The sequence below is a fragment of the Hordeum vulgare genome, chromosome 1H (assembly GCF_904849725.1).
Source record: "Hordeum vulgare subsp. vulgare chromosome 1H, MorexV3_pseudomolecules_assembly, whole genome shotgun sequence".
Classification (NCBI taxonomy): domain Eukaryota; kingdom Viridiplantae; phylum Streptophyta; class Magnoliopsida; order Poales; family Poaceae; genus Hordeum; species Hordeum vulgare.
Genome location: NC_058518.1, coordinates 261,240,763 through 261,258,173, shown reverse-complemented (window position 1 = coordinate 261,258,173; position 17,411 = coordinate 261,240,763). Strand labels below are relative to the sequence as shown.

The following is a 17,411-nucleotide window of genomic DNA, read 5'->3' as shown; positions in this document are numbered from 1 at the left end:
CTACATGATAGTAGCCATGCTCCAGAATATCCAACATCTCATCATTGGCGTACCTAAGACGATCCTGCATACCAACTCTCCACAAAGCAAAATCGGAATTGTCATCAAGCAAAGGAGGTTTTCCTCGAGGATTGTACTTAGGTTTCTCAACTTGAGATCTAGCATAAAGCCATGGAACAATGGTTTGGTTATTGCTTGGAGGTTGTTGGCCAGGTGAAGAACTGGGCATAGTTGGCCTTGAGGCCCCACCACTTGGAGATGATGCCATCACCATGGGTAATGTGGACAGTCTCATTTGGACCAAGGCCTCAAGAGAAGCATCATGCTCCTCCTTTTCCTTGGCAAGGGCCCGTTCCAGATCCTCGGAGGTGAAGGACTTGACTTCCATGGAAGTCGCGCCCTTCTCCATTGGATCTGCAACTAAGGGAGTCCCGTCGGGGTTCATCTCGCTCTAGGGCGGTTAAGCCACAAGAATAGAGCACGAGGCTCTTATACCAACTGAAAGGGATCGAGATGAACCTAGAGGGGGGTGAATAGGTACAGTTCCAAATTTTAACAGTTACTTAGCAATTTTAGTCAATGATGCGGAATATGAAAATGAGCCTAACAATTGCAAGGGTGAGGAATAATCTATATGAACTAAGCAAGGCAACAGGTAGGATATAATGAAGTACAAGTATGTAATAAAAGGATTAGCACAAGTAGGGAGTTAAGGTTAGGTATAACCGCAACTCCGAGAGACAAGGATGTATCCCGATGTTCACTTCCTTGGAGGGAAGCTACGTCACCGTTAGAGGGGTGTATGTTACCACGAAGACACACCAACGCCATGAAGGCTCGCTCTATTCTCCCTTTGAGACAAACCACGAAGGCGTTTCTCAACCACTAGTGGTAAGCCTTTGAGGTGGCTTCCAAACCCTTACAAACTTTTCGAGGAAAATCACAAAGGTTTGATTCCTCTCCGAAGAACTCCTACCGCCTAGGAGTCTCCAACCTCCAAGAGTAACAAGATCACGGGGACTGCTCAAAACTTGCTCAAATCACAAATCGCTAGGGTTGAGAGAAGAAGAAGGAGACGATCTATCTTTTGATTGGAACAACGCTCAAGGGGCTCATAAATGCTCTTGGGATCTAGGATTTGGTGTAAGCAAGTGGGTGTGAGAAATAAGGATATTCTTAGAGTGTTTGAGCTGTGTTGGACAACTCCCGCACGAGGTGGGAGAGGGCTATATATAGTGGTGGGCAAAAGTGACCGTTGGAGCCACTTATGCCCAGAAGTTGTCGCACGTCCGGCAAATCACGGTCGTCCAGATAGCCACGAAGGGGCGGATGTCCGACACTGATCGGTCGTCCGAAGATGTTGGAAGTATCAGGTTACCTTGATGTACAGGTGATCAGCATCCGGACGTCCGGAGTTCGTCGGATGTCCGAAGACATAGACGATATTAGATTACCATCAAGTGCAATGAACAGTGCACAGACGTCCGAAGGGCGTCGACCGTCCGGGGCACGGTCGCCCGGATTGGTCGGAAGTCCAACGTTTTGGGTCTGTTAGGTGGCACCGGAAATCCGTAGTTGCCCGGACGCCAGGTCCTCGGATGACCGGAGGACGCCGGAAGTCCGAGACTTCATGTCTGTTCGCTGGCACCGGATTTCCGCAGGGCATCGACCATCTGGGGTCTGGACGTCCGAGAGCCACCGGATGACCGGACAGAGGTAGATCAATATGAAGATAGAGATATGGCGTTCCTGATAATTTTTGAGCAAGTTTCTCGCGAGACTCAGTGATCCCCTCTTAATAGTGTTGGGTCCCTACACTCAAAAATGACAAGTAAAAAGATAGACCACTTCATCTTCTTTCTTCGTTCTTGAGCCTCCTTAACACACTAGTCATGATCTGCACAAGACTCTTATGGGAACAAAACCTGAGATACACTCGATTAAGAGGATTAGTTTCTGTTGTCAGCAACATCAAAGTATGATTAAGGGCATGATTGCACTTTCAGCGGTCATGGCAGATCCGCCAGCTGTCCCTTGCTTTGGTAGCGAAAGCCGGCCAAAAGCAGACAGCCTGATCGTGATCCTGTCATGGACAGAGGTGACCCTGCCAGCTGGGACCGGAGCTGGCGGTTGCATCATCTCAGGCAGCCTCCAGTCCTGGGTGGCAAACCCCGCGGCGGAAGATGCTCCGACACCAACGTCGGTGCCACTAGCGCCCGTACCAACGAGCCTTGTGGCATCGCGAATGCCGAATGCCTAGTTCGTGCGCTCCGATCTGACTCCACTGCCGCCAAAGCCAACATCATTGTCGGACCCCGGGATCCCACTGTGGTCGATGCCGGAAGATGTGACCAAGAACCATGGCTCCTCCACTGCTTTGTAATCGAGGATCTCGTCCAGGTGAATCAGGACCTTTGACCGAAGGAGCGTTGGCTCCGTCAACGGCGGCGCCAGTCCCGGCTCCGAAATCGCGAGCCATCGGAGCGAGGGGATGTCGTCCGGCTGCACAGTCCATGCCGAGAGCCGGAACACCATGAGGTCTGCTCTAGAGCACCTCTCATGCTCCAGCGAGTCCACCATGTAAGAAGAGCCAAGCAAACTTTCCACCACCTCCCAACCCCAAGCATGTGTCTGTTTACCCTCTAGGATCAGCTTCACCTTGAATTGGAATGCAACGTGCACCGCTTGGGCGTGACGATTCCATTGCCGGAAGAACAAGTTCACTCCCGGGTGGTCAATGGCAGGCACAATACTCATCTTGTTCCTGTCTTCAGCCCCTCTCAAAGACGATGAGAAGGTCTTCAGGTCTAAATCTGTGAATCGGCACCCTAACGGGATCAACTCCGGTCCTAGCGGTGAGCGCTTCAGTGATGAACTCTGGCAAAAGGTTGCGTCTTGCCCCGCCCGCATAGTCTACCATGGCGAGACGGAGACGCCTTTCCAGATCTTCCATCGATTGGGTGCGCCTCACAACACAAAGCTCTAGAGGCACCATCACATCATCATGGGTGGGGTGGGGGGGGGCAGCACCCATCTGGAGTCCGTCTGCGCAGGAAGGCGGTCCCAGGGATTCACTAGCATAGGGTCCACTGGCGGAGGTTAGGCTACTTTCAATACATTGGTGCTAAGATGAGGTACTAAGCATATTAAATAGTTTAGCAACTAAAGTCCTCAATGCATAGTAGCTTAGATTATTGTAGCTAAGCCTCCTTATTTAATGATTTTGTAACTAAAGTTGTGCATGCATTGGTGCATTCCTTCATTTAATTGTTTTACCTAGGTTCACGCGCTTAGCATTGTTTCTTCCTCGGGTCACCACACTCATCTCTCTCCTATTAATTAGCATGACACATCAGATTTTTTGTCTATGTGGCAGCCTTAGCACCTGTACAAGGTGGAGCATTGGGAGTAGCCTTAGGGCGGAGCCGCGGTAGAAGCTGGAGTCCGCCTGCGCGAGACGCGTTCGGCCACCATGGCCACCGCCAACCGCGTGAGCTCCACCTTCGAGGAAGGGCTGCATGGGCGCTTGCAGCCCTTGGAGCCATGACCCTCCAGACCACACCTGATGCAGACGATGGGGTTGGTGCAGTCACGCCGGAAGTGCCCCTCCCGGAGGCAGCGAAGCAGAGGCCCTCCATGTCCGGCGACATCACGCGCGGGGGCGGTGATGGGGAAGGTGGGCGCGGATGCGACTGCAGCACCTGCAACTCCCACTCGTGTGTGCACCTTGAGAGGGATCTCTTGGAAGGGGGCACCCAGGGCTCGTGGCTGCCGCCGACCCCGTCCAGGGGCGCACCGGCGGCACCCTCCCCACGACGCGACCTTGACGAGACTTCGTTGGCATCATTGCAGTCGGGGCGAGTCGCATCGAGAGGAGATGTCGAGACCGGAGACCACCAGTCGATCTCCGTTCCTGCAAGGCGATGCAGACACCGAGGTGGGGCTCGAAGCCATGGATGGGTGACCGACGTCGCCGGAGTGCCGGGCGACGGGAGGAGGTGGACGCGTGTGTCGGAGTGATGCACGACGGGCGCGGGACAGAAGGGGGCCGCTCGCTCACTCGCTCGCTTCTTAGTGAATTATATCATCCACTAATTTTATCACTTGATGCATATTAAGTTTGGCGTGCGGGGAGAGGGAAAGACTTATGTAAGTGGTTTGCTTTCTTTTTCTTTTTTTTCTTTAGCGTACGGGAAGAGAGAAGGAGGTTTGATTTTTCTCACATAGGTGGGAGAGAGAAGGAGGTCCGATTTTTCTCACGTAGGTGGAAGGGAAGTCAATGGCAACATCGGCGGCACTAGGGGGTGACCCGTTCTAAGTAGTCACGTCATGGAGTTTTTTTTTTTTAAGAGAAGCGCAGGTTGGAGCGGTCTGTTATTCCGAGTGCCAGCCCATTATTTCTTTACGAGAAAACTCAGCCCAGAAGAGCAACTAGCGAGCGAGTGGCCCTAACGCGAACGAGGCCCACCTAGCTCACTCAATATAAGAGACCCAAGCCGCAAAACCCTAATCGATACACTCACTCTTCGCGCCGCCGCTCGGAGCAAGCGCCGCAGGGGACGCCGCCATGTCGAAGCGCGGTACGTGCTGCCGCCTCTCTCAGCAATGCTCAGAGGCTCCTCCCTCCTTTCGTGTATTTCGTTGATCTAGCCTAACACGCACTTGGTGGGAAATCGTGCAGGGAGGGGAGGATCGGCGGGGAACAAGTTCCGGATGTCGCTGGGTCTGCCGGTGGCAGCGACGGTGAACTGCGCCGACAACACGGGCGCCAAGAACCTGTACATCATCTCCGTGAAGGGCATCAAGGGAAGGCTAAACCGCCTGCCGTCGGCCTGCGTCGGCGACATGGTCATGGCCACCGTCAAGAAGGGGAAGCCCGACCTCAGGAAGAAGGTCATGCCGGCTGTCATCGTGCGCCAGCGCAAGCCATGGCGCCGAAAGGACGGTGTCTTCATGTACTTCGAAGGTAACGATGCACCGTTGTGTTGTTTGATGAGATCCTGGATTAGCTCTTACTAGAAGATCTGGATGCTTGTGATTTCGCATGACTCGCCTAGATCCACGGAAACATCTGAAACGATGATAGGGTATTGAGTCTCTTGAATATATTTAGCAGACGATGCATGCTTTTGAATGCTGCAAGAATATTGTCTTAAAACACACATTCATACTGCTCATTTCTTTTATGACGTTGTCACTGTTTTGTATAGACTTACTAGACCTAAGTTTAATTAAAGTACCTGACGTTTTTGAAGTATGCTGTTATCGAAATTCCACCATGTCGAAGTCTGCTATTATTTGATCGAGCCATGTAGCTTTCATTGCTGCATTGGTAAATCAGATCTTGTCCGGACCACATTTGTTGTTATGATCTGCATAACATCAACTTACTTAGGTGACGATGGACAATGAGGCCCTTCAACAATATCTGGCGCGAACTTTTAATGTTTGCATATTCCTTTGTAAACTCCACAAAACAGCCTTACAGGTGTTGGGAGGTTTTCTTTGATGAAGAATATATTAATCATCATCGGAATTCCTCCATCTGGACATGGTCTCATGTTCTAGCGCTTTATGTAGCACACTGTTGCAATGAAACTCCGGGATGCACCATGATTCCTTCTGTTGTCTTTTATACACTTAACAGTATGCTGGTTATCTATGTTTTCTTTATAAGAATTTGTTGTTTGTACATACTCTAATTATGTAATTTGTTTATGCACAAAACTCTATTAGGTTGGAAGATAGTTTATTCTTTTGGGTGATATTATTCGGTGTATTCCTGTACCATTTCCTGCATATTTTTTCTCAAATTACAGAACCTGTCAACTTAACCGGGATGATGCATTGTTTGCAGATAATGCTGGGGTGATTGTGAACCCTAAGGGTGAGATGAAAGGTAAGACTGATGTACTTTATTGTTGTGACCACCATTGCTTACGACCTTGAGACGCAAAAATGGTGCTGCTCAGGTTTTAACTTTTCACTTGCTCCCTTATGCAGGATCTGCTATCACAGGACCCATTGGTAAGGAGTGTGCTGACCTCTGGCCTAGGATCGCTAGCGCCGCAAATGCCATTGTCTGAGGAGCTTGTTTGGGATAATGATATGTTTCCTTAGTTTCAGTTTTGTACCTGAATTATTTGATTGCCAGATATTTATCCGAATGAGGCTCAACCTCCTAAACATTTCCATTCTCTGGGTTAAAAGATCTCCTTATCACTTATCAGCTTCTTTGATATAACTTTATTTTGCATGACGTATGCCTCCAAACTCCAAAGGTTGTGATATGATGGCTTATGAGAAGGGCCCGTTCTTTTGGCGGCTTAAAATATAAGCATTATCCTGCTTACTTTTCCCCATAAGCTGTCTCCCTCATTTATCTGGGCTTTTCACCCTTAGAAGCCTCAATGAATGACGGAGCGAACGTAGAGGCGGCGAACATGCTTTGCGAAGGACGAGATGGTTGGTGCACATCCTCCAAATCCAATGAACCCTAACTGCTCGATGTCCTTTTTGACTACAAAACCATAAGCTGGTGTAGAGGTGTGCCGACGAGGAATGACTTATCAATTAAGGGCATGTACAATGCATACCCTTAGGGTAGATATGGCCAAATGGGCCGGCTTGACTGTCCGCAGGCATGAGATGGGCTCGGCTCGACATGGGTTAATCGTGCTCGGGCTAGACACGAGCACGTCATGGGTCGTGCCTGGGCTGCCACCCCGAGCCCGCGTGTCGGCACGACACGATTAGAGCTAGCATTCTGATGTGGGGGAGCGAGGCGGGCTGGCGGGGGGCACGTCTTGCCGCGATGGGGGTTGGGGGACAGGCCGACCAACCGACAGGCCCTGCGGTTGGAGCGGGGCCAACGGGGCATAGAGCGCGAGGCGGTCAGCGGGGCAGATGTAGAGAGATGGGTGCGGGAGAAACGGAGAAAGGCGAGGGAGAAAGGTTGGGACGCGGGAGAAAGACAGGGGGAGCGTTCTGTGGGCCGGCCCGATTAGGCAGCGTGCTGTGCTTGGGCCTGATAGCCTGGCACGCGGGCCAGCACGTCCCGGCCCGTTTAGTGATCGGGTTCAGCCGTGCCGTGCCAGGCACGATTCTGACGGGCCGTGTCGTGCCGGGCCAGCCCGTTTGGCCAGGTATGCCTCAGGGTGATGCCCCGTATGCCATGTAGGATCAGATGTAAGAAAAAAATGTTCAGATGGGTGCTTGAAGAGAAAAGGTGTGGTCCAGTGTAAAAAGCTGAAAAAGTTAGTGAAAAGTAGAGATGCATGTGTATTAGAGTCTTTATTTTTTATTATTTGACGAGGCACCTTGATAATAGCTTGCATTGGAGAGAAAAAGTTAATATAGATGCCTCAAGTTACCTTTTTATTATGGGGCATCTGTATTCATATGCCACCATTCTACATGCCTTAAGCGACTTCCAAGTGGGAATTCTATTGCCCCACCGAAAGCTTTCTTAGGGCATGAAATATGGTCTCACCTCTTCCACGTAGATAAATTTAATTTAAACGAAGCTATGGTGTGTTCCATAATCATCCAACGGAGGCTACTTTTTTGATGTCATTATCTTACACCATCCGAAGCTCACACGGCACTTTTTCGTTTCACACATGCAAGCTCCAACCAGCAACTTGTGGTCCTGAATCCAGCAGAGCTAAGAAGCTCACACTGCATCGCCCGAGTTACTGCCTCGTAGCTTTTGTCAGGGAGGAGCCGAGTTCTTCTGCAGGAGTCCGTTTCCCTCTTCAGGCAACACGTTCGACGGAGGTGGCGTCTGACAAGATGATGTGGCACCTGGAGCACCCGTCCAGCGTGGCCCGTTGGTCATGCCCTTAGTCGAGTCGAATCCTAAGGTGGAATGGGACTAACAGGCGCCCACCACCAATGCCGCCCCAATGCCCACCTCCTTCAAACAACAAATAGGGGTAACCACACATTTGGTCGCCCTAAAAGAAGCCCTAAGCATTCGGTTAAGCTCACGTGTACTCCCTCCGTTCCTAAATATAAGTCTTTGAAGAGGTTTCACTACAAGTCTACGTACAGATGTATATAGACATATTTTAGAATGTACATTCATTCATTTTACTTCGTATGTAGTCACTTAATGAAATCTCTAAAAAGACTTATATTTAGGAACGCAGGGAGTAGTATGGAAGCGTGGCAAGCAAGTAACGAACCGCAAGGAGCTCCGCCCTATTAGGGTGGTAAAAGATAATCACATCATCTTCAAAGAACAGACACGGTCGCCAAATCCATAGGTGCAAGGCATTGTAGCGCTCTATTCCCTCTCGCGTGCGTTAGGAGTCGGTTAATGTCGGTGTTTACTCACGACATAAGCCATGTGTAGGCTAAAAAGATGAGGTGGAGACCGAAAGGACACCGACGGGCTCTCGGAACGGGGTTGGTACAAGCGAGGAACGCACGATGTACCCAGGTTTGGGGCTCTCCATAGAGATAATACCCCTAGTCCTGTCGGAGTGTATAATGCACTAGAGTGTTACAATGGGCTCCTTGAGATTTTTGACGGAGGAGGAAGATGGAGCTGCCGGCTCGCTACTGTCTCTCCTGTATGGGTGTGTGTGTGTAGGATTGACCGACCCTCTACATGGAGGGGGGTCGGGGGTTTTATAGACTAACCCACCGACCTACAATAAGGATAAAAGTACAAAGGTGGGACCCGGCTCGCAGCCTCGCCGGCTGGCCAGGGGTCCACAATGGTCTTGTCTTGTCGCTGGAGGGGGCCGTCGGCTGCGAGGTCCCATCTAGCTATGGGACCCGCCGGCCAGCCAATGAAGCTCTCGCGTAAGGCCGACGCATGACACGTGTTGTACGTCCAGCGTCGTCTTGCCAGATTCGTCAAGGGTTGCTAGTACAGCCGTCTCCACTGTTCCCACGACGAGTGTGGTAATGGAGTGGGTGTTTGACGGGCTGACACTGTGCGGGGATGATGGATCAGAGCCGGAGTAGGTCAGCGACATGGCCGCTGACACTGTACCTGCCGTGCGCTCCAATCCTATACCCGTGCTGACGCGTACACAACTTTGATCGTAGGGTTTCGTCATGACCCACGACCTGATGTGACTTGAGCTCCCTGGCCGGCTAGCGGCCTCGCTAGCCGGTCCAGGAACGACTGTCTCGCCTCTAGCCGGCGAGCGCGTCCTAGGTGACCAAAGGGAGGTAGCCGTCTCGCCCCTAGCCGGCAGGGGCTTCCTAGCCGACCATAGGGATTTGGCCGTCTCGACCCTAACCGGCAGGGGTTTCCTAGCCGGCCAGGGGGATTAGGCCGTATAGAACGAGTTGTGCTTTTCCTTCAATGTAGAAGTGTAACGACTAAGATGCGGTCCTTTCCGATCTGGGGATCGAGACCCCGAATTGGAAAGGAGCGCATCTAAGCGTTCCGCAAACATGGTAGCATAGCACATACATAATATCAACAGAATGACAATAAGGGGTTCAATTGCCATCTCATAAATATTTCAGATACATCACGCATACAATCAAGGTAGTTCCGCTACGGACTACAAAACATGGGAAATTGACTATGCTACCCTGCCTGCTGGCCCACGATCACGACGACGCCTCAATCTTCTGGATAGTTCACGTACATGCAGTCGTTCTCCTCATCGTACTGTCACGCCAGCTGCGTGCCGTTGGGATCACCTATCTCGGGGGTACCTGAACCTGTTGGTGTTGTGAAGGAATCTGTGAGCCACGGGGACTTAGCAATCTATGACCTCGGTGCCAGAACTAGTCAAGTTATTAGGTTGGATAGGTGGAGTATTTAGGTTGCAACATCCTAAGCTTGATATGGTGGCTAACTAACATATATGAAGGTGGTCTATACTAGCGGTCGATGGTGGATGATCACTAAGTGATCCTGAACACCTACATACGTCAATCATAACCCCACCGTGTTCTCGATCGAAGAGTGATCTTCGAGGGGACAGTCACGGTTACACACACAGTTGGTAATTTTATTAGCTTATGTTTAAGTTATCTATTACCGGATGTTAACAAATTATTCCAAGTTGCGACATAACCGCGGGCACGACTTTTCGAAAGATTAAACCCTGCAGGGGTGCTCCAACTAGTCCATCACAAACATACACGGGCCGCAAAGTAATCCTCTATCACGAATCTCGTGATCTTATCGGATTTCTTAGAGGAAAACCTCAACTCTGGGGAGAACCAAAGCTTCACCGGGATTCCTATACGCAAGATATATCGCTAAGGTAAGACAAGACTAGCAGGACCTCCCTACGTGTCGACGACCCTGATAAGAGCCGCGTATCTCAGTCTCAGGACACGCCGGATAAGCGAAGCGTACAATGGCCAGAGAAATCTCCCAAGTTGCCCCGGGATGGCCCCGCACGATGCTATAGTTTGGACCAACACTCATGAGGAGCACTGGCCCAGGTTGTTGATTAAATTCCTCGGGTAGGCCATTCCCTATACAGGTTATTATGAAGTGGTTAGCAAATTAACACCAATGTTGGGTCCTGCCGGACAAGTCTTAAGACTACGCGATTTATCGAGGGGGTCCCCATAACAACCCCGAACGTGTTAGGAACGATCATTATGGAATCAAACACCGGTAGCTCGGATTCCTCGGATTCCCCCCGATGTTACAACCACACAGTTACTCGACCATGTTACTGGGATCATTGGTGATTAGTTGTTAAGACGGGTGGATTCCCGCAAGATTGTGTCGATGGCCTGATTAAAATGTTAATGGATTTGGGTATTTGATCTGGGTTGGTCGGAGACCTTTTTGCACTAACCGTCTGCGTGGGAAGAATTTTGGGTACTCGGCGTCGCGGTATCAGCCGAAGCTTTTCAGATGTCAGCAATGTAGCGGCGCGCGCCCGAGTGGTCCCGAGATGCATCGCGCTTGTGATTAAGGGATGTTAGGACTGACGTCGGCCGCCCACGCATCGTGCAGGAGCGGGAAGGGGAACTGGACCCATAAACCCTTTGTGCTTAGGAGTTAGACCGGCGGTTGGCCTCTCTGTTGAGTCTTAGGTGGGGCTGCGACGTGTCGATATTCCGAGGCCGGGCATGACCCAGAAAAGTGTGTCCGACCCGAGTGTTATCGAGCGTGATGGGACATGTGGTGCACCCCTCCAGGGATGAAAATTAACTATTCGGATAGCCGTGTCGACGGTTATAAGACGACTTGGAGTTGTGCCCTAATCTTATACAACTACAATTGTTACTTAACTGGAATTAGTTGCCTCGTGATTGCTTCCTCGCACGGAGTCGAGGGAGGATCTCTAGGCGTGACCTCACTTTAATATTGCTGCAACAATATGACTATTATTTTGTGTTACCCCTGTTCTATTCTCGTCTATTGCTGCAAGACCCTGAAGATGCTAGTCTTCGATAGGACTAGGCCTTCTCTCTCTATTCTCGCATTGCTGGAGTGAGTCCACATATAACCAACCCGCTTCTTTGATACTGATGCATACTTAGAATAGTTCTGATGTAAGACTTGCGAGTACTTTGGATGAGTACTCACCGTTGCTTTGCTCCCCCTTTGTCCCTTTGATCCGTTGCTGCGACCAGATGGTGGAGCCCAGGAGTGTAGTTTCCTACTGATGTCTGCCATCCCGATGGTGTCTTCTTCATGGAGGCCGCTGAAGATAGGAGTAGTTTAGGAGGTTCCCAGGCAGGAGGCCTCGCCTCGTTCGATCGTGTTTCTTTTGTGCTAGCCTTCTCTAAGGCACCCCATGTTTTATGTCTGTACTCAGATATTTGTTGCTTCCGCTGACTCGTGTGTTTATCGAGTTTCTGTATTCTAGCCCTCGAGGCCCGTGACTTGTAACATGAAGCTTGTATTATTCTATTTGTGTCTAGAGTTGTGTTGTGATATCTTCCCGTGAGTCCTTGGGTTTGATCGTGCGCATTTGCGTGTATGATTAGCGTACGATTAAACCGAGGGCGTCACACTAGTGGAGCCGACGGCGCTTGCACCGTAGAATCAGCCGGCATGAAGATCGATGCCGACTCTGGAGATGGCCTGATAGACGGCTTGTGGAGTTGCTCGAGGGAGACGTTGGGTGGGATAGCCTGTCTCATGGAGCCAATTTTGGCCAGTGTATCGGCCGCCTCGTTGTCTGCTCTGGGAACATGGTGGAACTCGCAGCCCTCGAAGGGACCGCTCAGCTGCTGGATGCGGAAGAGATAGCTTGCCATGTTGGCGTCCCTGGCGTCCCATTCGCCAGAAACTTGCTGCACCACCAAGTCTGAGTCGCCGAAGCATATGAGCCGCCGGATGCCAATCTCCTTGGCAAACCGGAGGCCGTGAGCCAGTGCTTCGTACTCGGCGACGTTGTTGGAGGCGGCGAAGTGGATCTGGAGAGCATACTTGAGCTGGTCTCCTTTCTGAGACGTCAAGACGATGCCGGCTCCCAAACCAGTCCGCATCTTTGAGCCGTCGAAGTGCATCCGTCAATGCGTGGAGTCTGGAGGTGGTGGCTCGAACTGGGTTTCGGCCCAATCGACTAAGAAGTCGACCACCACCTGAGATTTGATGGCGGTGCGAGGCTCGTAGCGGATATCGTGGTCCACCATGGCGATGGACCACTTGGCGATCCTGCCCGTTGCATCACGGTTGCCCATGATTTCTGAAAGTGGAGCAGTGCTCACCACGGTGATAGCATGCTTTTGGAAGTATTGTTTCAACTTCTTTGCAGCAAGGTAAACACCATAACACATTTTTTGGTAGTGGGGATAGTTCTGCTTGGAGGCGGACAAGACCTTGCTGAGGTAGTAGACAGGGCGCTGTACTAACAGTACCTTGCCCTCCTCCTTGCGTTGAACTACCAACACTACACTAACCACGCGCGTGGTCGCTGCAATGTATATGAGTATGGGTTCCCTTTTAGCCGGCGCTGCCAAGATTGGCAGGCTCGAGATGACACGCTTGAGGTCGCGGAAAGCTTCGTCCGCCTGGTCGTTCCACTCGAATTTCGTCTTCTTCTTCATGAGTTGGTAGTGTGGAAGGGCCTTCTCGCCAAGCCGGCTGACGAACCGGCTAAGGTACGCCTGGCAGCCGGCGAACTTCTGGATGTCTAGGATCCGAGCCGGCCGCACCACCCGCTTGATGGTGCCGATCTTCTCGGGGTTCGCCTCGATGCGACGAGCGAACACGAAAAACCCAAGAGTTTGCCGCCTGGAACCCCAAAGACGCACTTCTCCGGGTTGAGCCCGATCTTGTACTCGCGCAGGTTAGCGAACGTCTCCCGTAGATCGTCGAGGAGGCTCAAGTGCTGCTTTCTCTTGACGACGATGTCATCCACATAGACGTGGATGTTTCTGCCGATCTGTGGCAGTAGGCACTGCTGCATGCAGCGTTGGAACGTCGCACCAACGTTCTTCAGACCGAACGTCATGGTGGTGTAGCAGTAGGCCCCGAAGGGCGTGATGAAGGAGGTCTTCAGGCGACCAGCTGGATCGAGCTTGATTTCATGGTAGCCTGAATAAGCATCCAGAAACAACAGCAGCTCGCAGCCTGCAGTGGATTCGATCACTTGATCTATCCTAGGCAACGCGAAAGGGTCTTTCAGACAGGCCTTATTCAGGCTAGTGTAGTCGATACACATTCGCCAGGTGTTGTTCTTTTTCAGCATCAGGACTGGATTAGCTAACCAGTCCGTGTGGAAAACCTCCATGATGAAGCCAGCTGCAAGGAGCCGGGTAATCTCTTCTCCAATTGTGCGCCGCTTCCCCTCGGCGAAGCGGCGCAAAGGTTGTTTTACCGGCTTTGCATCCGGTCGCACGTGAAGTTTGTGCTCGGCGTACTTCCTCGGAACACCCGACATGTCCTTGGGGGACCATGCGAAGATGTCCCGATTCTCACGGAGGAAGTCGACGAGCTCGCCTTCCTATTTGGGGCTGAGGCCAGCCCCGATGGTGACGCATTGCTTGGGGTTGGCAGGGTCGAGTGGCACGTGCTTGGTCTCTTTGGCCGGCTTGAAGGAGCCCTCGCTGGCCGACTGGGACGGAGGAGAAGGAATCGCCGGCTGCTCGGTAGCCTGGGCCACCAGCCGGTCGATCTGCCGCTTCTCCTCAGCGATCACCAGGGCGTCGACGAGGCGGCTGCTATCTTGGGCGCACTCGAGCGACTTCTTGTAGTCGCCAGCAATGGTGATGATGCCCTTTGAACCCGACATCTTCATCTTCACGTAGGCGTAGTGCGGAATAGCCATGAATTTGGCCAGAGCCGGTCTGCCCAGCAGCGCGTGATACGGGCTGCTGAGGTCCACTACCTCGAACCGTATGGACTCTCGGCGAAAGTGAGCCTTGTCGCTGAAGAGGACGTCCAGCTGGATTTTGCCGATAGGCGAGCAGGACTGCCCACGCACAATGCCGTGGAAGACAGTGCTGGTCGGCAGGACGTCCGTCTCCTTGAGCCCGAGCTTGAGGAGAGTGTCAAGGTAGAGGATGTTGATGCTGCTGCCGCCATCGACCAGCACCCGGGAGAACCGGCAGGTGAGCCTCTTGGAGGCAAAGGTGGGGTCGAGGACGAGCGCGTATGAGCCTGGGTTGGGCATCACCGCAGGATGGTCTACCCGGCTCCATGTGATTGGCCGGTCGAACCAATGCATGTACAGGGGAACCGAGGGAACCGTGGTGTTCACCGCACGCCATCTCTGGCGCAGGATATGCTTGTCGTCGCCTTCACTAGTGAAGGCGACGAATGTTCCGTCTTGATGGGGGTAGTCGTCGTGGAGGCGACCGTCGTCGTGAGGCGGCTGCGGTGGAGCCGGAGCAGGACAAGGAGCCGGTGCATGAGGCGCAGCCGGCGCACTAGGGGCAGCCGGCTGGCCATCCCCTTGCGACAGCCGGCATGCGAAGATGCACCGTCAAAGGGTGTGGGTAGACGGCTATGCCCCGGAATGTATCTTGCAGGGGGCGTCAAGCAGTTGCTCGAAGGTCTGCTTGGGCAGCTAGTTTGCGTTGCCCCTGTTGGGATGCTTCCGCTGGGGGCCGGCTTGAGGAGCCGACGTCTCGCCCTCCACGCTCGCTACCAACTTGTTGTTGGAGCGCGAATCCATCTGATCCGCCTTGCGCTTGTTGTTGTTCTGGCCGCCTCGACAATCTCCAGCCGGCTTGGGAGTAGCCGGCGTGGGGACAACCTTGTCTGAGGCGGTTACCTTGACACGCATCGCCGAGTCGGCCGTGGCGTACTTGTCCGCCTTGGCCATGAGCACTGCGAGAGAGGTGAGCTCGGAGCACATGAGCTTGTACTTGAGGAGGGTGCCGTCTTGGCAACCGTCGATGAAGTACTGGATGGCCTGTACCTCATGCACCCATTCACAGGAGTTGCGAAGCTCCGTCCAGCGAGTGACGTAGTCGCGAAGGGATTCGTCGGGCCTCTAGACGCACATGGCCAACTCGCGAGGCCGGCCAGGGCGCTTGTAGGTGCCAATGAAGTTGCGAACGAACGCCTCCTCGAAGTCCACCCAGGAGTTGATGCTGCCGGTGGGAAGGCTGTTAAGCCAAGTCCGAGCCGAGCCGGCCAACATGAGTGGCTGCTACTGCGACAACAGACCTTCCCTGGAAACGGCGTCATGAATCCTTCTGCTACGGGCTACGCCTATAGGGACTTCCTTGGCAAATAAGCAAAGGATTCCCCCTCGACCTTGGAGCCTTGAGTTGGTGTTCCCTTGAAGAGGAAAGGGTGATGTAGCACAGCGGCGGTAAGTATTTCCCTCAGTTTGAGAACCAAGGTATCAATCCAGTAGGAGGATCCAGCGGCGGATAGATCTCCATGAAGATCATGGACAACTTTGTATTGAAGATCCAAGAGAGAGAGGAAGCCATCTAGCTAGTAACTACGGACCCGTAGGTGTGAAGTGGACTACTCATGAGTCATTGGAGAGGCGATGATGTTGATATAGAAGCCCTCCAACTCCAAAGTCCCCTCCGGCAGGGCACCGGGAAGGGTCTCCTGATGAGATCTCGGGGAAACGGAAGCTTGCGGCCGCGGAAAAGTGTTTTCGTGGATGCCCTGATTTTTTCTGGGATTTTGGGGAATTTATAGGCCAAAGAGCTAGGGCAGGGGAGCGCCAGGGAGGCCACAAGCCTGGTTGCCACGGGCCCCCCCTGGCCGCGGCAACAGGGCTTGTGGGCTCCCTGTGGGCCTCCTGCCTTGGCCCTCAAGTCCCCCGATCTTCTTCTGTTTTGGAAAAATTTATTTTGGGGATTTTATTCCGTTTGGACTCCGTTCCAAAATCAGATCTGAAAAGAGTCAAAAACACAGAAAAAATAGGAACTGACACTTGGCACTGAATTACTAAGTTAAGCCCAAAAAGATATAAAAGGTATATAAAACATCCAAAGTTGACAAGATATAAACATGAAACCATAAAAAATTATAGATACGTTTGAGACGTATCAGTGGCGCGTAGCGGACTGCTACGCGCTTATTGCCCCTAGCGATGCTGACGACAGTGGTGTAGTCGATCATCAGTCCTCTGGCTTGGCAGTGCCATTGTACTTGGGCGTGTCCCGAGGCAAGGTGAAGCCTCGGGGGAATGGCTCCCCCGGATCCGGGGGCCGAAGCAGGCCGGACCGATGGGTCCGTCCTCCTCCAGGAGGGCAGACTGGGCGAGGGTGATGAGACGCCTGCGGACATCCTGGTCACCCTAGGGAACGCGGGCGTCGATCCGAGCAGTGAGAGGAGAGGCACCTCGCGAACCAGCGGCATGGGTCCTCCGCAGGCGAGGGACCTCACACGCCGAATCGGTCTCGTCGCCTCCGTGACGCCTGCTCGAAGTGTGCTCGCCCTGGCGCTGGGAGCGCCGGTCTTGACTTCCCTCGCCCCGCCGACCGGAGGTGCGATGCGAGGAAGATCCCTCTGCGTGGTGGTGACCGCTAGGGTTGCGACGCACTCCGGGGTTGGGTCCCGGAGACTCCGACTGGGCCTGACCGGGGTCAAGCCGAGTTTGCTGTTCATTGGCGGCGTCAAGGAGATCCTTGACCCGTTTTCCTGGAAGGCGCGCTCCTCGCCCTCCAAGCTTGTCATTTCTTCCATGGTCGCCTCCGCCGCTCACAAGTTAGCCGCAGGGGTATCATATGTGGGATGGTTGCCGCCTAAGATCTCAGCAATGAACCGGCCATGGCCGCGGACCAATCAAAGCCGGCTAGGGGCCTCGGAAATCGGAGTGAGGCCATATGCGGAGTTATACTCGCGCTGCGTGGCCTCCATCCAATTCTTTGTCGATGCGACGACAATGCCCTCCTCTAAGATATGCTTGCGAGCCTCCTCCAGTGAGGCTCGGGCTTCATTAGGGTTTGCGGAAGCAGCGATGGGTGTCTTCAGGCCAGCAAGAGCGTCCTGAAGAGTATCAGTGGTGACAAAAGCATGCTCACAAGCGTCTGCTGATGCCTTG

General features: G+C 52.8%; 1 protein-coding gene across 1 annotated transcript; it reads left to right on the top strand.

The window, feature by feature from the left end:
- The first annotated feature begins 4,475 nt into the window (after positions 1-4,475).
- On the top strand, positions 4,476-6,226 carry LOC123430526 (60S ribosomal protein L23). The gene is made up of 4 exons (XM_045114394.1): positions 4,476-4,580; positions 4,682-4,966; positions 5,858-5,899; positions 6,004-6,226. Exons 1-4 carry the CDS (start codon positions 4,568-4,570, stop codon positions 6,084-6,086), a joined length of 423 nt encoding a protein of 140 aa, XP_044970329.1. The 5' UTR covers positions 4,476-4,567; the 3' UTR covers positions 6,087-6,226.
- The last annotated feature ends 11,185 nt before the right edge of the window (positions 6,227-17,411 follow it).